The sequence below is a fragment of the Cnephaeus nilssonii genome (genome assembly GCF_951640355.1).
Source record: "Cnephaeus nilssonii genome assembly, chromosome: 2".
Classification (NCBI taxonomy): domain Eukaryota; kingdom Metazoa; phylum Chordata; class Mammalia; order Chiroptera; family Vespertilionidae; genus Cnephaeus; species Cnephaeus nilssonii.
This window is the reverse complement of record NC_137073.1, coordinates 102,322,105-102,349,847: the sequence shown is the minus strand read 5'-3', so window position 1 is coordinate 102,349,847 and position 27,743 is coordinate 102,322,105. Positions and strand designations below refer to the sequence as shown.

The 27,743-nt window shown below is 46.5% G+C and overlaps 1 protein-coding gene across 1 annotated transcript in view; it reads right to left on the bottom strand.

The window, feature by feature from the left end:
• Positions 1 to 22,248, bottom strand: part of DAP (death associated protein) — a 48,593-nt gene extending 26,345 nt beyond the window's left edge. The window contains exons 1-2 of the mRNA XM_079779650.1: positions 22,049 to 22,248; positions 9,187 to 9,286 (exon numbers count right to left, since the gene is read on the bottom strand). Coding sequence (XP_079635776.1) covers positions 9,187 to 9,286; positions 22,049 to 22,103 — 155 coding nt within the window. The 5' untranslated portion in view covers positions 22,104 to 22,248. The remainder of the gene's footprint in view (positions 1 to 9,186; positions 9,287 to 22,048) is intronic.
• Positions 22,249 to 27,743: the final 5,495 nt, after the last annotated feature.

Below are 27,743 nucleotides of genomic sequence, written 5' to 3'. Positions count from 1 at the left end.
ATGTTTCAGTTAGAGAGAGCCCTGTGACCCAATTCTGGCCAATAGGTTTGTTAGCTCCTGGCAGCTTTTCTTGCTCCAAAAGAGACTCAAGAAGAGATGCCCATTTCTTCCTCTGGATACCACATGTTTGGATGTGAAGGCTGGACCTGCTGTGGTCACCCTACCACCCACCTGCGGAGGAAGCCACTCCAGGAGGAAGGCAGAGCTCCCAGTGGTGCAGAGAGGTGGACCTGAAGAAGCCCGAGGGACCCCACTCGCCTGCAGCCAGCCCTACCCCAGGGCTTCTTCACAGGAGACAGTGTGTCCTTGCTCAGGTCCAGTTTGAGCTGAGATGTGCTTCTGCTTATGGCAGAGAGCATGCCTTTCCCCACCTCTGCATGAAGGTCCTGGTGTCCCCCGAGTACTGCAGCCACGGCCTTTCAGAGTCATGCCACCAGAGTTCACTGCCACTTTCCCAGCTAAGAAAACGTGGGACTGGATTACAGCCCTGGTTTCCAACCTTTCACGCATGAGGACTTTTCTTTAATTAAGATACTATTCACATATCATGTAAGCCACCATTTGAACCAGCTTCAAGTACAATTCAGTGTTTCTTTAAATACACTGACTCTTATGCCACTGTAACCCCTATCTAATTTCAGAACATTTTCATCATCTTCAAAGAACACATTAAACAGTCACTCCTTAGCCCTCCCCCTCTCCCCAGCCAGGAATCTGCTTTATATCTCTTTGGATTTGCTTATTTTGGACATTCTATATACATGGAATCATATAATATGTGGCCTTTTTTACCTGGCTTCTTTCACTCAGCATAATACTTTCCAGGTTCATCCAATGTTGTAACGTGTGTCAGCACTTCATTCTTTTTTATGGCTGAGTAATATTCCACTGTATGGATATGTCATGTTTTGTTTATCCAGTCATCATTGGGGGGCATTTGGGTTGTTTCCACTTTTTTTTTTTTTTTTTTACTGTTGTGAATAGTGTGATAAACACTTTTGTTTGAACACTATTTCAGTTCACTTGGATATATACCTAGGAGTGGAGTTGCTGAGTCACTCCATTCCATGTTTAACTTTTTTAGGAACCACCAAATTGCTGTCCACAGCAGTGAGGTCTTCTTTTTTTGTTTCTTCAAAAACAAGCAAAACACATATAACATAAATTTTACCATCAGAACCACTTTTAGTGCACGGTTCAGTAGTGTTAAGTGTATTCACATTGCTGTGACACAGACCTCCAGAACCCTTCTGTCTTGCAGAACTGAAACTCTAGGCCCATTAAACAAAACTCCCTCTCCCCCACCACCCCTGGCAACTCCCATTTTATTTTCTGTCTTTATGAATTTGACTAGTTTGTCCCTTTGTGACTAGTTTACTTCACATAGCATCCATGTTGTAGATGGGATAAGGGCTCTTTCCTTTTAAGGTCGCACAGTATTCCCTTGTATGGATATACCATGTTTTGTTTATCCAATCATCTGTCAATGGACATTTGGGTTGTTTCCACCTCTTGGACATCATAAATTGTGCTGCTGTAAAGGGTGTGCAAATATTTGAGATTTCTCTTTCATTTCTTTTGGAGATATACCCAGAAGGAGACAAAGACTTCTTTTTAACATAAAAAACTTTGTGGATCTCTACCAGTTTGGTGTTTTGCCCCATCCATTTCCCCCCTGGGATGTGAATCATCCCTTTGTCCAGCATCTCCATTCTATATGCTGCAGACGCTCCTGCCTGTTAGTCACCTATAGTCATCCCAATTACCAGATCCACTGTGGTGGTATCACAGTGCTTATGTACAAGTCACCCTTATTTTACTTAATAATACTCCCCAAATCATTCACACAACTTTTATTACATTACATTATAATTGTTCTATTTTATTAGTTATTGTTGTTAATCACTTATTGTACCTAATTTATAAATTAAACTTTATAAGTCTGTATGTAGAGGAGAAAAACAGTATCTCTAGGGCTTGCTACTATCTGCAGTTTCAGGCATCCACTGGGGTCTTGGAACGTGTCCCCTGGGATAAGGGGGGATAGTACTGCATTTTTTGAGTGCTCTGCATTCTGAGACAGTTGAAGTCAATGGAGTTTATTTAAATAGAGGGTTTAAAAATTTCAGGCATAGTAACTGTAATGTAATAAACTCAATAAAAGCTCTTGTTTCTCTGTAGTTATTCTTATATGTAGCATTATTCTACGAAGTTAGCACATGTTTCATCCTATAAAATCCAACCACTGGAGAGTTGATTTAAATTCAGTTCACATGTTTATGTAAGAAGAAAAAACTGCTGATAAATAGTGCAACCCTCTGAGTAACACCGTAAAAAAACAAGAGTCATCTGTTCCAAGAGGCTGCCGGCGGGCAGATGTGCAGAGCAGTGTCAGGAGGGGAAAATTGATAGCTCCACTTCCTTCCTCCCCTCCTTCCATCTGATAAGAGGAGCTCTCCCCGTGTGGGGGAGCGACAGTGTTGTAAGGAGGCGGGAGGCCAGCGAAGGGAGAGGGAGCAGGAAGGGGTGCTCAGAAGCTCATCAATCACACCTGATTTCCGCATCTGTTCTGGAACCAGATGTTGCGCCAACACTCCCTCCAAGCCAGTTACCAGCCGCCCAGGCACTGGAGAAAAGCCGGGCTTTTAGCACGTTCCTTCTCCCTCCCAAACCGAAGGCGTCCAGCCCGGCGCCTGTGACACATGGAGGCCCATATGCTCCCTCCCTGGGCGGAGCAGCGAGCCTTTGACTTGCTAGCTGTCAGCCTGTGCCTTCCTCTGGTGCCCATCTCCATGAAAAAGGAACTCAGAGACTGAGTTCCTGACAAGGCCCACAACTTCTAGGACACAAGTGCTGGGTCACACACATCATACTCTGTGTTCATTGGGCGGTTCTGGGAAACATTTCTTAAAATGCACATGGCTGTGTTCCTATTGATCACCCTAATATACACATAGCCACAGGCTTCGGGGGAAATGTTTAATTTATACTACATTCAACAGGAACACTGGTAGTGGAGCCACCACTAAGCAATCAAGGACAAGGCAGTTCTTTGTGCTTGAGAGGACAAATGAGATAAACATGCAAATCTACTTACATTTATTTTTAGGTAACAAAAACACGATGAATTAAGCGTTATCCCCGTTTGTGGACTGTCCTGTCTGCCTGACAGTCCTCAGGGCTTTGGAGGAAGGAGTGGGGCACCACCTGCAGGTCCCTGCGCCCCTTCAGCTGCTTCCAATGTCCTGCCACATCTATACAGCACTGTCTGGCTAATGGGGTAGTGAATTAAATTCTCTAGTTTTATCCGTGATATATCCCAAGCACCTAGAACTGTACTCAAATGTATTATGAATGGATTTTAGATAAATTTTACAAAATGAACAAGTGGCTTAAAAAGATTCCTGCACAATAAGCCTTTGGAGGATAAAAACACAGTGAGCAATAATAAAAAGTTGCACTTGTCCTAGTTTAAGTACTTCATGAGCCACATTACACATCTAATCAGATTTGACAAGAAGCTGCCTCCCCCACAAAGCCTGAAATCACCAAGAAGGTCATTAGAAATTTAGATTTAAACCTAGATCATCAATGAGAACCCTCACCTCCAGGGACCTTGAGATATTAGTAACTAATATTATAAACTCATAATGATTAGCAAGACATTGAAGTAGTGCTTATTTCAACTTTATCTAACACATTAATATCCATTTGCATCCATTTTATAATTTATATAATGTTAGGAGGTATAATTTGAAATGAATATACACTTATTGGGGTGCAGCCACAAACCAGTCTTTCAATTGACGGGCTGTATGATCAAGCCTGAGCCCCCTCCCTGGTAGCAGAGCATCACCTGTCGGGGGAGGCAGACTGTGCTCAGCTGGGCAACTGTCCGCTGGCAGAGGGAGAGTCCTTCACCACGAAGCCTCAGCTAATAAATTACTATACTGCCACTGCTGCTGGCCTGTCAACGGAGCTGGGAACTGCCAGCTGATGCCTAGTGCCATGAGGTGCTGCCTGCTTGTAAGGGTTGAATTGTGTCCCCTGCCCCAGATTCCTATGGCAATGTCCTAGCCCCAGTCCCCAGAATGTGACCTTATTTGGAAACAGTTGTTGCAGACATAATTAGTTAAGATGAGGTCATACTAAAGTAGGGTGAGCCCCTAATCCAACATGCCTGGGGTGCTTATGGAAAGGGAAACTGGACGCAGACAGGCACAGGGAGAATGCCAGGTGAAGGTTACAGTTACGCTGCCACCAGCTGAGGAGCTACCAGCAGCTACAGGAGAGGCCTGAACAGACCCTCCCTCATGTTTCAGAGGGAGCACGGCCCTGCTGACACCTTGACCTGGAACCTCAGGCCTCCAGAGCTGGAAGGAATAAATTTCTATAGTTTAAACCACCCGTTTGTGGTGCTTTGCACGCAGCCTCAGGAAGCAGACACACTAGACTAGAGAGAGGCAGCCAGCCTAGGAGGAGGCTCTGCCCACTAAAACGGGATGAGAATGGGTTCCTCTGAGCCTTTAAGGAGCCACGGAAAGCGGTGCTGCCATTAGGACGGACTGCAGACTGTAAGCACAGACAGACCTCGCCCTCCCTAGCAGCCTCTCCGATGCCATCGGCGTGCTCCCAGCCAACTCGGGTGCCTTCACGCTGTTGCCTATGCTGTTCTGACAAGCCCCATTCTGCTTAATGCACTTCCTCAGGCTCTGGCACTACACGTTATTCCTGCTTGGAACATGCAAATCTATTTATATTTATTTTTCCTGCTCTGGCCCTGGAATTAACCACTTCTCCAAGAAATCCTGGTTCCCTTGATTGGGAAATGGTGTTTAAAACCAAGATCTGGGCCCTCAGGATGTTCATGGGTACATGGGTGTCAATTTTTTTTTATGTCTTCTCAGTGAACACAGCTGGGAACAAAAGGTGTGCATACTATCCTCCCCATCTAGGTCTATTTCTGCATGTATGTGTATGAGTATATATCTATTATCCATCCATCCATCCAATCATCTATACATCTACCTATCCATCCATCCATCCATCCATCCACCCACCCACCCACCCACCCATCATCCACCCACCCACCCATCCATCCATCTATTTAAAACTAGGAGCTCATACTAATACTTCCAATTCCAACTCAACACCACGAAGTTCATTTTAATCTTCTCTCTTGCCTATTTGTAACCTCTTTCTCTGACAGTGAGCAACTTGGTTCTCACTACCCACAATATAGTTATTTATTTGTTCAATCTTAGTGTACACATCAAGCAATTTCAGAATCGCTAACCCAACATACTCCTGTAAGAAACACATTTACTAACTGGAGTATACCATTTATGATTTTTTTAAACCTTATAGTATTTGATCAAAATACTGTATCCAAAGTTACTTAGTTTTTTTTTCCCCACTCCTTTCGATAGGTTATAGTAACTATGTAAGCATTTGTATTACAGTTAGGTTCATCTGTTAATGCTTGTATCCCATTACAGGTCTTTCCCACATGATGGGTGGTTTGAACTGTATGCTTATTTTTGGGTTATGTGAAACAGGACTGTGATCCTAATCAGAGCTGTAAAGAGCTGAGCTCAGCCCACCCCTAGTCCACACCTAAACCCTTCCATTTCTAGTTCATTCTTCCTGTCACCTATCCTGTTTTATCTTGTACCAAGCCAGATTCATGTTTGGGCTTTGTACTTGACAGAACTTCAGTACATGTTCGACACTAAACTGTTTTCTTTAGTAGCTCCTACTGAGCCCTGATTTCCTGCTATGTCTGCAACTTCTTTACATAATGCAACTTGCTCAACCAAAGGCTTTGAGGAAAATCACGGCTTTCCTTAATTGGGTCGGTTCTAAGATTGAAACCAGCAGCCACTCAGGAAAGTATCTTCTCTCTCTATATAAAAGCCTAAGCAACCATTACGACCAAACGACCGGAATGACCAGAATGGCTAGTGGACCAGTCACTATGATGAGCACTAACAACCAGGAGGCATATGCTCTACGCAGGAGCTGCCCCCTGCTGGTCAGTGCGCTCCAACAGCCAGCCAGCCAACCTCCCGTGGCCCCTCCCCAGGATAGGCTTTGATCACTAGCCAGGCCGAGGGACCCCACCCATGCACGAATTCGTGCACTGGGCCTCTAGTTAGTTAATAATAGTGAAGCCTATTACTCCTCTTGGATGTGAAGGGCCACAGGTAACTAGAAGTCAGCTGGACGGAAATTCTCGAGCAACATTTTCAGATTTCTGCCACACCCCTCCTCCTGCTTTTTAAAAAATTGTAGCACCTTAAAACAATTTGACAACATGGGAAATTATTTGTAAATCTCTGAAAAATATAAGATTGAAAGGATTAAGAGTAGTATAAATATTTGCAATAAAAAATTAGAAGTAAAAGCTGTGGTATTAGTACTTTTGGTCACAGAACAACCTCTTTAATGCTCCAGTTGTTCACTGTCCCTGTAACCAGTACTTGGTTATCAGATTAATGAGGAAGGGAGCCACCAGAGACCAGTGGGTAAACATAAAGCCAGTTTAAAAAACTATGCGAAGAAAAGCCAAGTGTTTTGCAAGGGAGGAAACTGGCACCTGAGACCATGTACTTGTTTTCATATCCAGAGAACACTTGAATGCAAACCTGAAAACATACAAACTTCAGGATGAGGGTAATGTGGATGTGCAAGTCACACACCATGACGTTTCCAAGAGAATAATTAAATGTTTGACAAATTCTGCAGTAAAGATAGGCCTTTCCATATGTGAAGTGTCTCCAGTCACTGAAACCTTGTTTTACCCTGACAATTAGACCACCTACTGATGTGAGGCTGCACTGGTAGGATTATGGGCTTGAGGAATATGGAAACGGTTATGGGCAACCCCATAACTTATTTGTTTATTTTATAAGGGGATCCATAGTCTATGCTGATCCTAGAAATATTCTGCCAATTCAGGGGACTTCAGTAGCATATTAGAAGCAGGGGCATCCAAGTCAAGACAGACTCAAGGATGACTCCTGGCCTGGCCACCGCCAGCTGTGTATCACTGGGTTGGAGAGCCTCCTAAGCCTTGGTTTCTTCATCTCCCATGGTCACAGTCATATCAAGGCATAGGTGTGTGAGCTTTAAACTCAACGTGAAGCACTCAGCAGTGCCCAGCACAAAGCAGGCACACCATTGGTAAGCACAGCCTAGTGGCTAAGGGTGAGGACTCTGGACCCAGCTGTCACTGCTAGGATGCTGGCTCGGCCACGCATTACTATGTGAGCTTTGAAAAGTTACTTGCCCTCTCTAAGCTGCTGGAACAGGGCCAGACTCGTTGCACTCTGAAATATTAGGGAGGATGACTAACTAGAACTGTTCAGTCAGCCCAGGAGAACAGGGGAGAGCCCGGTGGTGGAAGTAAACCAGTACACGGAGCATGGTGCAGGGCTTGGGAAAGAGGTGTGTTGGCAGCACAGGTCAACAGCTGACTCCACAGAGGCTGATCCCACCCATCTGTCCACAGTGTGTCAATATTGAAGCTGAAGTCAGGAGGACAAGAGCGAGCACACCTACAGGAAACCTATGACAGCCACTGGGCTGCAAGGAACAAAGAACTCTTGCTCGTGTGCTATGCAAACCCTACTCTGCAGTCAGCCTGCTAAACAATCCTTGGTTCCAGAGAGAACACACGTTTGTGGTGAGCGCGATGCTAAACTCTAGAGTTCTGGGTGCCCGCTCCCTTCTCTGCATTCATTCATTCTCTGGCATATTTATTTAAACAGAGCATCTTCCATAAATGCCACATTCCACCTCATGAAAAAAATCAATAGAAATAAAACAAATGAGCTGTCCTGTCCTTATTTCTAAACATGATAATAAACTATCACCTCTCATTGTATTGACACTGCTACACAGGAAAAAGCTATTTGTACCTTATGCCACTTACACTCACATGAACTTTCTGGAATTTTTTTTCCAGGCATGGCTGTCTCTCTTATCCTCTTTCTTCCCTCTTAAGCTTAAGGAAACAAATGGATATGAAGAAGGGGCATCCCAGGTTTTCGAGTACAGAAATACCTCCAGGTCCACATCCTCTCATCCTCCATTCAAGAATCTTCTGAAAGCTCAGTTTCCTTATAACTCATATGGAAGCAAAACTTAACCTGAACTGACCCAAACATGTAGATTTGAAAATGTGAACATCACACCAGGTCACAATACACTGCTCGAAACCCCACTAAGGGCTCTGATTGGAATGTGCACTATTTTATTCTCCTAAAATCTGTATCACTGGTCCAAAAACCCCTAAATTTTTCACTGAACTGAAGCAGGCCCCAAGATTTTCAGACCCAGGATTGTGGACCTCTAGGAATTCCTGATGCTGTTATGTTCCAAACACAGCTTTGTGAAAATAGCTGGTGAGGAAGATAATGCTAGTTTTCTTTAAACCACTTCTTTTAAAACCAGAACTTGGCTGGACCTTCACGTTGCTGATCTCATGATTTAAAATGGGCAAGAGTCACTCAGAAACTTGGCCCCAAATTTTGTCTGCCCCTCAGGTGACTGCAGGGTAACTCACAGCATCCAAAGATTGCAGAAAACACCCAGAGATTTAGCACATACATGAGCAGACCCACGGGGCACACATGGGGCCACCAAGAACATGCATGCTCCTTTTTAGGGGGCACAAGCTTGTGGGAACAATTCAGTTGGAAGCCTGGCCTGCTCAGGACCCTGTAAGGCTTGGGTTTAAATTCCTGCCCCATCCACTTGCAAGGCACACAGTGTGGGCAAGTTTATCATCTCTCTGGACTTGAGTTTCCCAAGGGTAAATCAGGAGAATACCACCTCCCATTAAGGATTACTGGACTGAAACTAAACAATGCGCCTAATCCTCAGGAATACATGTTAGCTGCTTTCCACACCCTTTCTACACCATATGTTCAGATGCAGCCAGGGAGGGCGTGTTCTAGATACCTCTTTCCTCCGCAGGCTGAGAACACAAATATCCGGCGCCCGCCCCCCCCCCCCCCCCCCGCCCCCGCCCGGCTGCTGATTAGAAAAGGAAAAATACACAGCAGGGCCCCCAAACAGCCCAGGAGTTATCAGAAGCACAGGGCAGAGAACAAACATTAATGTGTAACTGAATAATGGTTATTTGTGCCACACGCCCGAGATTCACCAGCACTCTCCTACCTGGGCTCGGCCTCCCACTCCTCCTCGTCCTTGTCTTTTTCTTCTTTGGTGTCTCCAGAATGCGGGTGTTTCTGCACGATTCGCATTCCACCAGCTTTCACTAGAAAGAAAGCAAAAAGGGTGTGGTCAGTGTGGAAACAAAACCCCCGGAGGATCAGGGGAACCAGCTCCAAAGTTTTTAGTTGCTCCATGGGCACAAGTCAGTACAGATAACCTGGCATCAATGGCAGTGATTGACAGAAAGTTAGTGCTGTTGGGGAAGAGTCACTATGACATAGCACTCAGCCCAGCCTCACTACAGATCCACTTAGAAAACCCCCATGGCTCCTGTTTGCTTTTGGTCTCATAAGTATTTCGTAAGAGCAGTAGTGTAACCAGAGTACGAATCATTGGGCAGAGTGGCTGCTGCTTTAGGTCCTGCATGTCTTCTTGACACTATAAGATCCCACTGAATCCCTGCCCTGTGATACTTTCTCAAATAATGATGATGCTTTAAAAAAATTCTGAATAGTCCTGCATTAGTTTTTATTTTTCAATTATAGTTGACATACAATATGATATTAGTTTCAGGTGTACATCACAGTGACTCAACATTTACAAACCTTACACAAAGTGATCCCCCTGGTAAGTCTAGTACTCATCTGTCACTGTAGTTATTACAGCATCATTGACTATGTTCCTATGCTGTACTTTACATCCCATGAATTATTTTATAACTGGAATTTTGTACTTCTTGATCCCCTCCCCCTTTCCACTCATCCTTTCACCCTCTTTCCTTTAGCAAATATCAGTTTTTTCTCTGATTCTATGGGTTTATTTCTGTTTCATTTTGTTTGTTAGACTCCACCTGTAAGTGAAACCATACAGCATTTGTCTCCAATGATGCTTCCGATGGGGTGACACAGCTGCAGGTGACATGGGACAGCTGCTGCCACATTCACAGAGGCTGCTCAGGTGGCAGCCAAGGCATCTGCTGAAGCCCTTCCCAGACTGTGCTGTGAAACCGAGTGCTGGTGGATGTTAAGTTAGTTTTTTAAAACAGCTTGACATATAATTCACATACAATTCACCCATTTAGAACGTACAACTCAATGGTGTTTGTGTGTATGTATTCGGAGTTGTACAACCATCGACAAGATCAACTTGAGAACATTTCATCTCCCCAAACAGAAACCCCAAATCACAAATGGTCACCCCCTAATCCGTCCTCTCCCGCAGCAACCAGTCATCTGGATTTGCCTATTCTGGACATCTGACATCAATGGAATCATAAAATGTGTGGCCTTTGCTGACTGGCCTCTTTCATTCAGCATAATGTTTTCAAGGATCATCCATGTTGTAGCATGTGTCAGTATTCATTCTTTTTTATGATTGAATAATATTCCATTGCTTGGGTAGACCACATTTAGTTCATCAAGACATCTGCTGATGGACATTTGGTTGTTTCTACACTGGCTGTTATAAATGATGCAGCCATGAACAACTTGTGTACAAGGTTCTGTGTAGATACATGAACATACACCTTCATTTTCTTGGGTATACACCTAGTAGTGGAATAGCTGGGTTATAGAATAACACTATATTTACCATTTTGAGAAACTCTAAAGCATCATTTTCTATTCCAACCAGTCGAGGGCTCCAATTTCTCCACATGCTCACCAACACTTATTACCACCTATCTTTTCAGTCATAGCCACCCTAGTGGGTCTGAAGTGATATCTTATTGTAGTTTGATTTCCATTTCTCAATGGCTAATATATTAGTACTGTTTTGTAAGAAAAAATCAAAAACAAAAAAATGTGGACTCTAGGATTTAAGTGTGGGAAATGCTAGGTTGAACAGCATTAAATGGGTTTCTTCAAGCCAGATTTCTTGCCCCCTAGTGTGCATTATGAAGCTCTATGAGGCGCACAGTGTGCTGTCTTTCCCAAATGCCTTTGACCACAGAACTTTTATCCCAAGTAATCATCCTTTAGGCCTATAGTGTTCTACAGGATAGAGTTTGGAAATGCTGGCCCTGTTTCAAAAAGCCAGCCTTATGTGGTCACTAGATCGGGCTTTGTGCCAGTAAGCTCCTCCATGTCCTCACCTATGTGGTCTCAGACTCAGCCCCTTAAAGCCTCGCTGTTTCATCTGCAAAAAGGGGATTAGAGCGACATCCTAAAATCTACAAATCTGACTGAGAAGAGAGGCCTTTGAAATCCTAATCCACAATGTGATGGTGTTTAGAGGCGGGGCCTTTGGGAGGTGATTAGGTCATGAGAGTGGAGCTCTCAATGGAGCTAGATCCCTTATAAGGAGACCCCAGAGAGCTCCCTTGCCCCTTCCACCAGGTGAGGACAGAGAAGAACCAGGAAGTGGACCCTCACCAGACACCAAATCTGATGGCACCCTGACCTTGGACTTGCAGCCTGAAGAGCTGCTGTTTATAAGCCACCAGTCTGTGGTAGTCTGTCAAAGTAGCCCAAATGGGCCAAGACAGAGGCGTGTGGTAGCCTTGGCACAGGCAAGAATACGAGAGAAAGCAGAGCCACGCAACTGCACTCATGGCCCCTGGCTCAGCAACTCCCCCACCCCGCCTCAGGACAGGCTCTCCGCGTGGCTGTCCTGGTTCAGCTCCCATCTCAACCCAGTCCATCTGTCAGGCCCTGTCCTCGGGCATTTCAAATTTGGTTGAACCCTGCTGAATTAGGAAAGTCCAGACAAGTTTCATGATCCTGAAGAACAGGAAAGAGAATGTGAAATACCTGCCCAGGCTCACACTTCGAGGTTATTAGCTCTCAATGTCCCTGGGAGGATTGGCCAGCCCCCTGACTTCGGGAAGCTGGTGATGCCTGCACCATGGCCAACATTACCTCGCAGTATCCATTAGAAAAAGGCAAGGCAGGGATTACTCATTTCTTGTGTTTTTAATTCTTTTATATATTTAATCATTTTAGACATACTTGTCTTATAGGTGTCTATCCAATTATTTTATTACCTGAGGTCCTTGGGAGTCTAATCTACTGACTGTGTTTGTCTGCTGACTCTCCTGTTGGGTGATTGTGGATTATGAGCTTGTTCCCAGTAGGGCGTCAGCTGTGGGATCCTCTGGGCCTGGCATGCAGGCAGCATCCTTTGGAGAGATGCTGCAGGAGCTCTGTCGGGCCAGGAGTACAGGCGCCTGGAGACCTTTTTTATGTCAGATTCCTCAGGAATTGGGCAAATGTAAATTTGAACCCACAGCCCATGCAAAGGCAGGCCTGCATTCAGATTCCCAAGGACACTCTCCATCTGGGCACAGGAGAAACAGAGCAGCTCTCTCCATCCCACTGCCAGATTTCTTCCCCCACCCTTTCTCCACGGGGTGGCCTCTGAGTGCCCAGCTTTCCACGGGCATTTTGGGTTAAATGAGGCTGTTGGGATGGGCTCTAGTCCAGTATGACTGGTGTCCTTATAAGAAAAGGAAGAGACACCAGGTCGCTCTCTGCCTCAGGTGGATCCGAGACTCATTCTGCTATAAATTTCAGGTTCTTCTTTGGGTGTGGTTCCCTCACTTTGGGGGATTTCCCTCACTTTGTACTCAATTAAAAAAAGAAGAAAACAAAAATACCATTTGCAGGTGGCTTATCAAAATTTCTGTTATGTAGTATGCAAAACCTTAAGAAATGGAGACTGAAAATAAAATCTGTAGCACATTTAAGATAATTTACTACTCTATTGAAATAAATGTTTTTTGTTGTTGTTTTGTTTTGTTTTATAATCCTCACCAGAGGATATTTTTTCCATTGATTTTTTTAGTGAGAATGGAAGGGAGGGGGAGAGACAGAGAGAAACATGGATGTGAGAGAGACACATTGATTGGTTGCCTCCCCCACACGCCCTCATTGGGGCCTGGGATCAAGCCTGAAACCTAGGTATGCGCCCTTGACTGCAATCGACCCGAGACCCTTCAATCCGCAGGCTGACACTCTAGCCACTGAGCAAAACTGGCTAGAGTGTTTTTGTTTTTGTTTTGCCAAAGGAGAATGAAAGAATTGTCCCACTAAATGTTGTTTTTTTAAATTCATGTTTCTACCCCACCCCCTTCCCATGTCCATTAGCAGTTGATTAAGAGTGCCCCTGTGGGCTGATCTGTGGTCTCTCCAAATTCATTTGTGGAAGCCCTAACTCCCATAACCTTGGAGATAGGGCCTTTAAAGAGGTGACTAGGTTAAAAAGAGGCTGTTAGGTGGGGCCCTAATCTGATGTGACTGGTGTCCTTATAAGAAGGAGAAAAGACACAAGGATGCAGGTGCACAGAGGAAAGGCCCTATTAGGACAGTGAGAAGGCAGCCATCTGCAAGCCAAGGGGAGAGGCCTCAGGAGGAACCAGACCTGCAGCACCTTGATCTTGGACTTCCAGCCTCCAGAACTTCGAGAAAATAAATTTCTGTTGTGTAAGTCACCCAGTCTGTGATATTTTGTTATAGCAGCCTGAGCAAACTAACAATTGCCCATTTAAAAATGATCTCTGAATAATTTCAACTTGGCAGACAAAAAACTTAAAAACTGTAACTCACAGATGTTTTCTAGAAACCAAAAGTAAAAAGGGCTGTGCAAGTGACTACAAAGAAAACAATGCATGTCCAGGTGACATTTAAAATAACCGTCAGCTGAAGCTCACACCGAGTGGCCTGTCCACCCCTCTGTTGAAGTAAGTCCACATCACAAAGCTCAGTCCTCTGCATTAGCCCTTCCTTTAACTTACTTTATAAAAACAATTAACTGCACCCATCCCTCACAGTATGTGTGGTAGTTAAGGCAGCCATAAAAAGTGGCAATAAAAATAATAACTCAGGGCTGAGACAGATTCATTTTAACTTGAAATCCTGCCAAAAATATGACAGCATGTATTTATTGGGATTGTTTTATCATTGCCACTAGAGCTCTTCACTTATGAAAATACAAAAGCAGAAGTATTTTTGCAGACATCTTTGTGGAATATTTGCAAATATAAGTATTTTTATGAAAGACATTAGAAAAAATCCTAGATTTTTGTTGTGGTTGTTATTCAGATGAGAGCTTCAGATTTAAAGAATAACAAGCTTCCTCCTAGCAGAAGTGCCAGGCGGAGGTTAAGGACATGGAACCTCGAGCCAGACTCCTGGGCTCAGGTCTCAGCTCTGCCCATGTGCTCGCGTGCGTGCGTCTGGGCGAGTTGCTAACTCTATCTGTGCCACAGGGTCCCCTGTGTGTGCAGAAAGGGTGACAATGCTCTTCCCCTGCTCCCCGGGGGTTCTTTGAGGCCCAAATGAGCTAACACTTGTGACACACTGCCAATGGGGCCTGGCACACGGCAAATGTTCATCTGTCATCTACTCTCATTACATGGGTTTTAACAATTGGCATCTCGTACTTGGAAAGAACTTCAGTCTTTGAGTCCTTGGTGTGTCAATGTCTCCTCACTGCGTTTCCTTTTATGTAAAATGCGGATGCTACCACGACTCGTGGGGTTGTGAAGGAGTAAGTGACACCCTGCAGCCTGCTCCCCACACGGCTCTCCACACAGCTTCCCCTCACCAGGACGGCGTCAGTGCACCGCCTCAGTAAGGAAGCTTCTGGAGAATCGCAGATCCTTGGTAACTAACTTTGCCGCTCTTCACCTCGCTATGTGTCAGGCACCGTTTTAGCCACTGACCACATGTCCTCACACTTTACAGTAACCCAGGGAGTAGGGCCCCAGACATGAAGTGGCGGAAGCCGGTGGCCCAGTCACACAGCCAGGACCGCAGAGCTGACCGGACCCCAGCAGCCTGTGCCCTGAACCCCTCCGTTCAGGCCTTTCCTCCTCAGACCTTCCAGGAAACAGAGTATCATTGCTCCTCAGAGAAACACAAAGTGCTGGCCTGTGGGCAGGTTCTGGGCACTCTGTGCCCCAGGTGGGGGTGGACTTGCCTTTGATGTTAAAAGTTCTCTGTGGAGCAGCTTCCTGCCCAAGGGGCCAAGGGGGTGAAGGACGCTTGCTCCTCAGTCAGACTTGGCCAGGTAAGAAATAATGAGGAAGCAACTGACCACATACACTCCCATGGCCGGGCAGCCCCTCGGGTGTCCGGGTGCCTGCTGGGAGAGGGAGTCACTGACATCTCGCTTTCTACTCCTGCTCAACAGGCTGGAAGACCCACCACTGGAAGACAGGCAGGGGGATGGATGAGAGGGTCTCCCCAGGGCCACTCACGACTGTAAGTGCCCCATGAACCAGGGTGTGGGTTTAACAGGGAGCGGGAGGGGCTAATTCACACAAATGTCCCCAAAGCACTGGCTCAGGTGCTGGAGCTAGACTTGCAAGTGTATGTCATCTTCGTTCTTGCTGAGAGAGCTACTGGAATGTTATTCAAAGAAAAGCCCATCTACCAAATAGGAGAGGGCTGTTCAGGTGGGAACACAGAAGGCCACCAGGACAGTAGTCCAAGAGTGAACCTAATCATCTCCGGTACAGCCATGCAGTGGCAGGTAAGCACAGGGGAAATGGACCTGGCCCACCCTGGGACCAGTGAGATGAGGAGGGACAAGGGCGAAGGACCATCTCAGTGCAGAGAATGGCTCTGCCAGGAGAGGGAAGACCTGGGCAAGCAAACATTTCTTCATGCCTGTGGGGGCTGCTGGATCTGAGGTGGGAGCCCCACAAAGAGAAAGTGGAGAGGATAAAGGGAGAGAGGCAGAGAGAACCTGTGGGGAGACTGGGCACCCCAGATGAAGAGTTACGGGGAACCCAAGAAGAACCCTGTCCCGAGACCGAGTGGGGTCTTTCAGGTCCGTGGGAGGCGAGTGGAAGTAATGGCTTGTGCTAAAAGATGAACCCCGGATAAATGATAGAACTTGTACCCCTGATGTCTCAGAAACCTGAGGAAGAAGGGAACTGCTATTCTGCACTTTGAATCATAGCTTGTCAAGGTGGGAGGGTTGTTAAACCATACAGGGGCACTCTATGCACTTTCCAGATGTGGCGATGAAATTGAGACATGAAGCTATGCTGTGTGGGCCTGGGCCATGGAGCGTCAGATCAGAGCTAGACATGCCATGCTCTGTCTTCCACAGTAGCGTGCACTCCATCCCACAATGTGGCTGCGACACAAAGGATAGACTGCCTGGTGATGGGCCCAGAGGCAGCTGTGGGGCTGTCCTGGAGTTAAGGGAGGCTGATTTCAGGAAGTCCAGGGAAAAATAGGATCCATGCATGGAGATGCTCTGGAAAAGCCTGGAACTGGGGACTGGCTAGGTGTTCACCCATCCCAACCCCAGCCTCCTTTGCAGCTGGTTTAAGGCTATTTGCCTGGGTTGTGGTCAAGTAGAGAGAAAAGAGCCTGTGGTAGGCAGCGTAATGTTCCTACCTTACAGATGTCCATACTCACGTTCCTGGGACCTGAGAATGCATTGGGTGTCATGGCAAGGGGCATTAAGGTTGCTAGTTCATGGTTTTAAGCAGCCTATAAAATAAGATTATTTTGGATTATCCAGGTGAACCCATTATCATCACCAGGGTCCTGCAATGCAGCAGGGGGAGGAAGAAGAAGAGTCAGGGTCAGAGTATGTAACTGAGAAAGACTTGACCAGCCATTGCCAGCTTTGAAGATGGAGGAAGGGGCCACACACCAAGGCATGGGGCAGCCTCGGGAAGCTGGAGAAGTAAGAAAACGGGTTCTTCCCTTGAGCTTTCAGAAGGAACCAACCCTGCAGACATCTTGACTTTAGCCTGGTGAGACCCTTTTGGACTTCTCACCTGTAGAACTGTAAGATAATAAAGTTGCATTCTGTTAAGCCTCTGTTTATCAAGCTTTGCTACCGCAACAATAGGAAACTAACACAGTGACACACGCCACTCATAGGCTGAACCATAAGGCCCCGCACCGTGCTCTACACTTGCTGTCCCCTCTGCAGAGACCATGCAATGAGGTGGCAGATCCTGCCGCAGGAGGGGCCTGGGCCTCTGGCCTCTGCCCTGGAACTTACCGGAGGTGCCACCGGAGAAAGAAATAACTTCACTTGTTCAGTAACCGATGTTTTGGGTTATTTGTTAAAATGGCGAGTATAATATAACTGTAACTAATACAGTATTTTATACAAAAGTGAATATTCCCTATATAAACAAAAAGATTTCTAAAGTTGGGAAGGGGAAAGCATTCACAAAATCAAGTAAGAATGCACCGGGCATTGTTTGAAAAAAGAACAGGCACAGAAGAAAGGGTGACAGAGAAGAAAGGGGACTAGAGAACAGAGGTAAATCTAAACACGCCTTAGAAATGCTACGGTCCACCCTGACTAGGAGTTTCTGAAAAAATGCAGTGACTAAAAGGGTCTCTTTTTTCTGGCAGGGCCAGAGCGAAGGCAGACCTCCTTGCTGCATCTTCAAGCACTGACCAGTGATGGGGCAAAGGACACCCAGGGCATGCTTGGCAAGCCTGTGGCCATAGAGTTAATACAATAAAAAACCAATTAGCCGTCCATTTCCAGCACTAGAGTGGCCTAGAGAACATAAAAACCTTTCTGCAGAAGACAATTCAGGGAGAACATCACCCATAACCTTTTAAATGCATCTTTAACTCCTGTCTGATTAATATAACAAAAAACTGAATTATTTTGAAATCACTACAAAGAGTAAAGTGATCTATTTCTCACTTTACTTTCAATAAATACAATTGTTTTCTACTTCCATTTGACTTGGGTCTAGAAGGGATGTGAGGCCTACTTTTTATAACCTTACGTGAACTATTAATGTTCAACACTATTACATATCAGGTTTATGAGAACTTTACTGACATATGGCTTTGGCTCCCCTGGCAAATGGAGAGGACCGGGTTTAGCAAAATGTATTTAACAACGAGATGTCAGCCACATCACTGCCACCAACTCATGAAGACTGGGCGAACGAGTCATCGTGAGGCTTATAACTATGTCCTCCTTCTGCCGAGGCACCCTCGGACTGGTAGATGGTCAGAACCTCACTAATTCTAACTCTGCTAATGTGCATTTGCAGTAGCTCTCCTAGAACAAGCAGTCTCACGCCACTTCCCTGCAGATGTTCTGTAGTCGAGAGCCGTGGAGAGGTCTGAAATCATTCAGATAGGATTACTTCCACAGCGCACGGCCAGGCCGCGGAGCAGCACCATCCCCACCGTTCAGTGACGTGCTCTGTATTTGCACAGCCCCTTCCCTCCACACCACAGAAGCCTGTGCGAACGGCCTCATGAATCTCACACCCTGGGCAGAGACACAGGGCGTGTGATGGAGCCCCTTGTGCGAAGGGCTGCTGAGGTTCCAAGAGGCTAAGGACCTACAGGCCGGTGCCCCTGAACTCACTGGCTTCAAAAGGAGACACTCCAAATGGTGTGGCCAGGTTTTAAAAAGGAGTTGTCCTCTTTATCCCAACTGTAAGGTAACTGTCAAATGAGTGAACAAGAGGCAAGGGCTTAAAACAGTGCCAGTGAAGGGCAGCAGAATACACCACCACGAAATATGCCTCTTCGGCAGAAGGGCTATTTTGAGCCGATTAAAATCAGCAGAGAAGGAGAAGCTCAGAAAACTGAGAAGCTATCCTTTTGTAAGGGACGTTTACATTAGTAATGGAAATTTCCCTTTGTAAGTGTCTCCCTCTCTGTACTAGAAAGGGAAGGACTAAATCACAAGAGAACCTGAAATCTGTGTAACAACCTTACCCTGGTTTACCTGGCTTTTTCTGGAAACCTCCCATAACTGGGTCCCTACTCCCCAATGTTTTTTTTTTTTTTGAGTGTTGTTAATTCTCACCCAAGGATATTTTCCCACTGATTTTTAGAGAGAGTGGAAGAGACGGGGAGAGACAGAGAAACATCGATGTGAGAGAGACACATCGGTTGGCTGCCTCCCGCATATACCCTGACCAGGGTGGGGGATTGAGCCTGCAACTGAGGTATGTGCCCTTGACCGGGATCAAACCCAGAACCCTTCAGTTCACGAGCTGACACTCTATCCACTGAGCCAAATTGGCTAGGGCCCCCATGTTTTTCTTTTGTCTTTAGCTGAAGTTGGTATTTATGGTGGTGGCTTGGGCCATTTCAGGGAATTACTCAGTTTTCTTGGGACTCTCCCATGTATAGAGGAGGTATTCCTGCTAATAACCTTCAGTTTGTTTTTCACTTATTAATCTGTCTTTATCACAGGGGATGGGGAGAGGTGTCTCGGCCAGGAACCTAGAAGGGTAGAGGGAAAATTATTTTCCCTCCCCTATACCAGGCACATTGTAACACTCAGCAAACGTTGTTACTGCTTGCACTTATGATGCTATCTAAACTGGATGAGAGTCACACCTGCATCCCTAGTGCACACTGGAGACAGCGCAGAGGTAGAGAACACTGCAGGCCCAGCATGCTCTGGGGAAGTGAGAGGTGCTAAGAGGCTCTGAAGAAACTCACTCAGAAGCCACTTATTGCATATTTTTGTGCCAGGCACTGTGCCAGCTCCTGGGGATGAAGATATCACCAAGATCCAACCCTGGAAGCAAGAAGAAGAGAGGCAGACAGGTGGAGGTAAATGTGACAAGGAAACAGGTAATTTTGTGAGAATGCACTGGATACCTGGTTCAGACAGCAACAACGAGAAAACACAAAAGAACATGAAGATAGTCATGAAAAATAATTTTATTGTTTCCGATTGAGGATTTATGCACAAGTCTGTGTTATCCAATTTAAGCACTTAATGAAAGTGTACCCGAAGTTTTCAAGGCTGTTATTTTTATGAACTGTGCTCTTGGCTATACTTGATAATTATCTTTATTATAGTGAGTTGCCTTTATGTTTGCTTGTTTTCACCATCAACTCTGCAGTATGTCCTATTCTCTGGCCACGCCAGAGTAAATAAGAATATCCAAATACCCCCAGCTTTGTGCTAAAAAGAGCTTTCCCACAGGAAAGGGGATCTGAGGCAAAATGCTGCACATGACAAAAAGTCCCCTTCTAACCTATACCTCTGGACCAAGATGCCAGGCTCTACCTCTAACTCTGGGCAAATGTGGCCTTGGAAAATGGGGAATGTCAGTGACAGTTCCTTAAGCAGTTCCTGTGAGATTGGGACCCCAAAGGCTAAAGGACCTTCCTTGAAGTCACTTGAAGAGGTTGTCTGAGGGATTAACTGCCCTTGAACTTGGATTCTGATGAATGGAAGGGGGGAGCTCCAGTGAGAGTTACCGTGGCAAAGGTAGCTCTGCTCTACGACACCCCCAAACCTCCCATTTCATAGAGTAGGAAAACCGAGCCCTAGAGAAGCCATGGGTCTCAAAACTTAGAACTCAAGTTCACTGCTACACCAACACAAATGAGTTGGCTCCTCTGTCCTTTAGTCTAAATAAGCTATTGAATTTGTAATTCACTAAGCCTAGCTGCTTAGAATTCGAAGAAAACCAAAGTCTTTCATGGAATTTCTCCAGGGAGTTAATATGCACAGTTCACGTCTGTGATCTTAAAAGTCTCCGCGTGGAAATGCCTCTATGTGCAACTTAGTTACTCCTACCTTGCTTTGGTCTCATTCCAACTTAGGAGCTTTACTGCCACTCCTTACCCTGGGACAGGGGAGTGTAAAGAACGGAGTTCCGGCCTGCAGTGCTGCCAGGTCGTCAGGCAGCCAGCAGATGGGCGTGGACACTACAGGTACACACTAAAGGTCAGGTTATCTTTACCGGAAATCTCTTTGAGGTACTTTTTATTATTATTATTTTTTTAACCGAATGCCACACAAGGGCCCCCAAAGCCCATTTTCCACTACAGCGGAACTACTTTCTAAAATCCCATGCCCGTTAAATCGCAGGCATGGGTTAGCCCTTTTCCCTCCCTAGTCCAGGGTAGTTTTTGGTTGTTGTTGAGAGCTTCTTTCAGCAGTGCAAATATTAGCTTGGAGTATTGAAAGAGCGGCTCTATTCACGTGTTCACGCACAGAACGAGTGCCCTGCCCTGGGGGGGCGGCGGACGGAGATCACGGGAGTCTTGACTACCGGAAGAAGGTGGCACACACGTGCCCCACAAAGCAGCCATGCTCCCCGAGGCGGAGTTTACAACACAAATGTGTGCAATTAAGACCCTAAGAGCACCCCACAGGTGGAGGGGGCCTGGCCTCTGGGACCCGGGCACCTTCCATTCTCTCCCAGGGTCCTTCCACCTGCAGGGGCGGTCATTCCAAAGGTGAGCAGACACGGAAACGGAGCAGCAGGAACAGAGCGGAGCAACCAGGAGCTGCCCTGAGGGTGGGAGGGGCGAGGCGCATGCATGTAAGCACGGCTCAGATTCAGATGTTTTATCAAAGTCCTCCCTGGACTTAACTTCCTTGGCCCAGAATTTAGAATTTGAAAACACCAACAAACAAGAAAACACTCCAAAACACCCCCCAAAACCCCACTTTTGAGAAAAAGCTGAATGTGAAAGAAAATGGGGGGCAAATTCATATTGAGTGATTAATGATAAAAATGACTTCCACTCCTTTGATTCTTTTTTTTTCAGCATGAAATGCCGTCACCCGACAATCCCCACCTTGTCATTAAAAACATTAACGTTTGTGTCGGCTACCCGGTTTTCCAAAACATCTGGTCACTCTTGCGTTCACCGCCCCATTATTATTATTATTTTTTGGAAGTTGTGCAATTAGGCTTATTCAAGTCATTCCAATTTGCATGCCACTGCCACAGGCTTGCGATGGTTCCCCAACTTTCAAGAGGTGGGTTTTGCCAAACGCGGGGTTCAGTTTAACTGAAGACGCCACGAGTGGGCAGGTCCCAGGTCCCCGCGCCTGGCGCCGGGGCCTGCCCGCCCAGCGCCCCGCGCCCGCGGGTTCGAGCCCGCTCTCGGGGCCCAGGACGGGAGGGAAAGTGGAAAGGAGTCATTACCGGCGGGCGGGTGTCCAGCTTTCGTCTCTTGCTTCTCCTCGGGAGGCGAAGACATGGTGCGACCGGAGCGGCTGGGACAGCAGCGGAGATGCTGGCAGGTTCGCAGGTCCGGAAGATGTGCGCACGAGCCGGAGCGAGGGCGCAGCGCGCGGGAGGTGTCGGGGCCGCGCGCGTGGGGTGTCGGGGCCGCGCGCGGGAGGGCGGACCGCGGCCGTCGGGGGGGCGCGGCCGCTGCGCGCCGACGTGGCGCTGCCTGGCCCGCGCGCGGCTGCGCGTTGACGTCACCGCGCCCGGTCCGCCCCGCCCCGTTGGCCTCCAAGCGCCCCGTGTACCGAACACGTGCAGTCGGCAGCGCCACGTCGGAACCTTTGGCCGCAGGCGGAGGAGGAGGGGCTCGCGGGCGGGGCGGGGCGTGTGCGGTGGCGGGAGGCGGGGGCCGAGGCTGGCAAAGGCAGACGCAGGAGGTTGAGAAGGCCCAGCTTGAAGATGGCTGCTCCACCAGCCCCGCTGGATAGATGGTGCCAGCGGTGGAAGCTGAGCCGCCCCCGGGGCCGCCCCGGGCCTGGGGTGTGTGGTCAGGGGACCGCCTGCCAGTTGTCCTCGCCCAGCTCACCCTTGCAGTGACGAATTAGGTGGGGAATGAGACCCAGGCCCAGGAGAGCAGGGATCTGTTAAAACAGAGAGGGGCAGCGCTCTGAAGCCTGGACACCTGGACAGAGTTCTCCGAGGGCTGTGTCTGTGCCCACTCCCCCTGCCATCTCTCTGTTGCCAGGGATGGTGGTTCTGTCCAAAGCGGACCTTTTGCTCTTGTGATCTGGCTCGCATACCGTTCGCCTTCTCAAGCACTTGGCGATGCCAGTTATCCTTTCCCTGAACCAGTCTCGTCTTGCTGGATAGAGTTCACACATGCCTAATGTCTTGAGAAAAGGAATCACTGCTGCCTCTCTTGGCTGGACCTTTGACAGCACAGCTGCCCAAAGAGGTTCGGCACCTCACTCGTCTCCCCGCCCGCCCCCTCAAACACACACACACACACACACACACACACACACACACACACAACCTAGTCCAATCCATCTGGCTATCATCCAGGTAGCTACACAGAGGCTGCCCCCAACCACAGAAATCTCTGTTGTCAAGGTTGCCCATGATCTCCAAGCTGCCCAATCCAATGGTCACCCTTCCACTCTCATCCTACTTGACCACAGCAGCGTTTGACCTAGCTGACTATCCCCCTTCTCCTTCGTTTCTGGGATGCCACATACCTACCTCAGCACCCAGTGTTGGAGCTGCCTTGGCTGCTAAATCTCAGTAGGGTTGGCTGGCTCCTGTTCTAGATTTCTAAATCTTTGAGAATCCCAAGGCTCAACACCAGCCCTCTTCTCTATCTAGACTTTGTCTCAGTGGTCACATGCAGACCCCAGGGACATGACTATCATCCAAACCCTTATGGATGCCAAATCTGCAAACCCATTTCTCTATTCCCGCCCCTCCCCTAAGCTCCAGACTCACACCCCATCCCGCCTCCTTGACCTCTTTACCTGTATGTCTTAACACAGCGTTGCCAACTCTGCATCACATTGCACAGAGAAATGAACATACCATATGTTGATCTTGGACTTTCCTCCCACATTTAAATATAACTAATGGCAGGATAGCTGTTAGCCAGGTGGCAGTAATGATAATAGTCATCATTGTCATGCACTCACATTAAAACTTGCAGACAGGTATCAGTAGTTTGGAAGAAAATCCTGAAGTTAGTAGTGGAACACTCATAAGAGAGACAGCATGGCCAACACTCTTGAAGGAGCAGAGCAAGAAAATTTATAGATACCGACCTGGATTCTGAATGGAAAGAAGCTTTAAGAATACCTAATCAATTAATCTTACAAATATTTTTAATGTATGTGCAATAGTGCTGTATGGTTAAAAAGTCATGTCTTAATAAGTCTAAAACTATTTCTAAGAAGCATAAAATAAAAATTCTATGTTAGAAAACATTGTTTTTGTTTATTTGGCAGTATTTTCCCCCAGTGGTACATAAAGCTGCATGTTATGCTTGATGGCATCTTCTATTTAATGGCATATGGTATTGCTAGGGAACCCTGGGATAAAAGAAGGATCTTTCTGAGGAAGGAGCCAAGCTAATCAAAGGCCCCGATAGCCCCAAACACCACTGGGCTGCCCTAAGGCATGAGAGAACCCATATCTTTGCCTGAGAACTGGTCTGGGGCTACAGTGATGGGGACACTGGTGTAAGAGCCATGTCTAGTTTTACACGTTCAAAGCAGAACTCCTCATTCACCCACCAACCCACAAATACCTTCCCACCTAGGATAAATCCCACACTTCTCATTACAGTGTGGAGCATCTGTCTAATTAACATTCCTACTGAAGAAAATACTGTTGTTTAAGGAACATAGCTTGAAAAAAAACCCCCATATTTCCAGTCTCCCTGCCCAGCTTTCCCACTGTATTCCCAGCAATCAAAACCAGAGTGGGCACAGAAGAAACATTCAGTAGGTATTCTCCCCCATAATTATGGAGCACAGGTACATTTAATTTCTCACCACTGTTACCTAATGGAGGAGCTGCAAGTAAGGGCAGAGAATGAAAAATATAGTACATAGTATGTAGATAGCATTAATACAGGAGGCCACTAGTCATTGTGCGCATGATTGTGTGTGTATGGATGAGTGTGCGTGTGTGTGCACGTGGGTGTGTCCAGCACCACCAGTCAGTCCTAGATGCTGAGGATAAATGTCAGTCACCACCCAATGGAAACTTACTATGTGGACATGCACACTCAATAGATATCAGAATTGCTGAGTGGATAATCCTATTTGAAGCTCACTAGGCAGAGTAACTCATTTTACCAAGAAAAACAAAAGCTTGTTGGACTTACGTGGGACACAACTTCTGGGACCAGAAGACCGATTTCAAGGCCCAACCCCATGTTCCCCATTGTTGGCTGCCTTCTGAGTAGAATTTTGGGAGCTGCTTCCCCTTCTCTATGTAGACTGTTTTCTAGCCCCAAATGGTGCTGAATCTAAGCTACTACTTAATGTGAATGCTGTAAGCACTGGAAAAAGTACTCAAAGAATAAACAGAAAATGCAGATTATCTTTTCCACGTGTATATTTCGTAACCTTGGCTACATCACCGAAACTTTCTGAGCCTCAGTTTCCTTCTCTAACTTCCTTCAGGGATGCTGTTAGAATTCAAGACCGACTAAGTGTCGAATACAAGCTTGTCTGCAACATCCCATTCACTCCCCACAAGATCCTGATATGAGGGCTTCTCCCCCGCCACCCTCCCCCCCCCCCCCCCCATGGAGGAATGGAGCCTGTAAGCACAGGGCCTGGTAGCCCATGTGGGAGACCAGAGAGAGCCAGCTCTCTCCACCACCCTGGCTGCACATTTGGAAGTGCTTTGTAAACCATAATATACTATAGAATGTACTGTTCTTACTGCAAAGGGAGTTTTCATCAACATTCATGAAATACACACATTGGTACATGGCTTATTAAAATAACCCCACCTATCAACCAGTTTGATGAACATTGCTTTCTTATTCCAGGCTGGCCCATATGTTCTGTTCTCTTGTTCTTAATCCTCATCTGAGGATTAAGAACAAGAGAACAGAATATTTTCCCATTAATTTTTAGAGAGAGTGGAAAGGAGAGGGAGAGACAGATAGAAACATTAATCTGAGAGAGACACATTGATTGGTTGCCTCTCACATGGGCCCCGACTAGAGCCGGGGATTAAACTGTAACTGGTATGTGCCCTTGACTGGAATTGAACCCGATACCCTTCAGTCCTTGGGCTGATGCTCTATCCACTGATGAAAAGCATTTTTTAAAAGTAACTCCATACCTCATAATGGACATGAAAGTCAAGTTTAGTCACATAGATCAGTTATCCTTTAGCTAAGGGTATTTGTAGAAAAATATAACCAGCCTTAATTGTGGCAAAATATTCCTCTTACCTTTATTTGGAAGTTAGAAACTGCAAAAAAAGATGAGGGTATTGAAATCATGATTACTTATCCTACCTAATAAAATGGTAATATGTAAATTACCATCACTCCGCTATGCCCACGATTGGGCCAGAGGGAGGTGCAGGGGACAGGATTCGGGGTGGCCAGGGTAGCCGATTGGGCCGGCAGGACGCTGAGCTCTCACCACCTGGCGGCGCGAGCTCAGCGTCTGCGCCATGGCTGTGCTGCGGAACAGAAGGGGCCTCTGGGGCAGCGAGCTCACGTCCCACCTCGGACCATCAAAAGCGGGGTAGCTGGGTGCCTGTTTGCTCCGGCACCAGGCCTTTTGGAAGCCTCCACAGCGCCGGAGGCTTCTGAAAGGCCTGGTGCACCAGCAGACAGGCACCCAGCTCCACCGCGATCGAAAGTGAAAGCGTGTAGGGGACCCTATGCGTGCATGATTCAATCATGCACTGGGCCTCTAGTTTTCTACAGAATTGCAAATGCTATGTAAGTTATTTATGAAAAAATGTGCTTTAGCAGAGAAATGGGGGTGGGGTACGGATTGTTTGATTTCTGGCTCTTTTGCTGAGTCATTAGTGGACCTGGTGCAGGCTACTTCCCCTCTCTGATTATAGTTCCATAGTGGAGGCAATGATACCAATCATACATGGGATTCAAGTAGTTGTTCAATATTATGTCTTAGCATTTATCTCCTTGTATAAAATTTCTTGCAAGAGTATATCAATTGTTATAAGTTTAACACATAAACATGACAAAAACATCGAGAATAAAGAGGTTTTCAGCAAGATAAAATCATCTCTAGGGAGTCTGAAATCTGAAATGGAAAAATAACATATTTTTGTTGGCTTTTTCCAAAAAAGAATCTATCCAGGACTCAGTGGTACTAGGATATGATTTTACCTCTTACCTCTTAATTTTTTTTTTTTTTCCAAAAGGCTCTTTAGGAATGGTGGAAGTGAACAGGTTTCATGGGAAGGGGGGTTATGGACTTGAACCTTGAAGGTTGAGCAGGACCCCTTTTTGGTTGACAGGAAGTAACAGATCTGTACAATGAGAACTGCAAGGCTTTTGAGGAAAGAAATTGAAGAAGACACAAACACATGGAAAGATACCCCATGTTTATGGATCAGAAGAATTAATGTTGTTAAAGTGTCCATCTATACATTCAATGCAATTCCTATCAAAATTCTAATGGCATTTTTCACAGAAATAGAAAAACCTCCCACACAATTCACAGATTTTTAAGCAAAGCGTGGCAAAAGATCTTAAACAGGAGGCTGTTGGTCATTCCCCCCCCCCCCCGCCCCCCTGAAGCTGCATGTTGTGCCTTCATCAATAGGCCATGTGGATCTTGATCACTTTGAAGTAAACACTTTTTATGAATATATTTTTTAAAAACACAAAAACAATATATCTTGGAAAACTTAAATAACAATGCCCAATGCTCCTCCATGACCCTACATGCATTAGAATCTACCACTTACAACTTCCTTTGTATGTAGCCTACATGCTCCCCCTCCAAAAAAAGGTAAAGATTCTTTCTAACTATCTCATTCTTAGATTCTCTCTAAAATCCCCGGTAGGGGAATCTTTGGAAAGGTGCCGCTCCCTGGGATGCAGTCCCCAGGGCCCAAGTGGATGCCTTGGGAATACTGCAAACTGTAAGGGTCAGGCAGCCTGGCTTTCTGT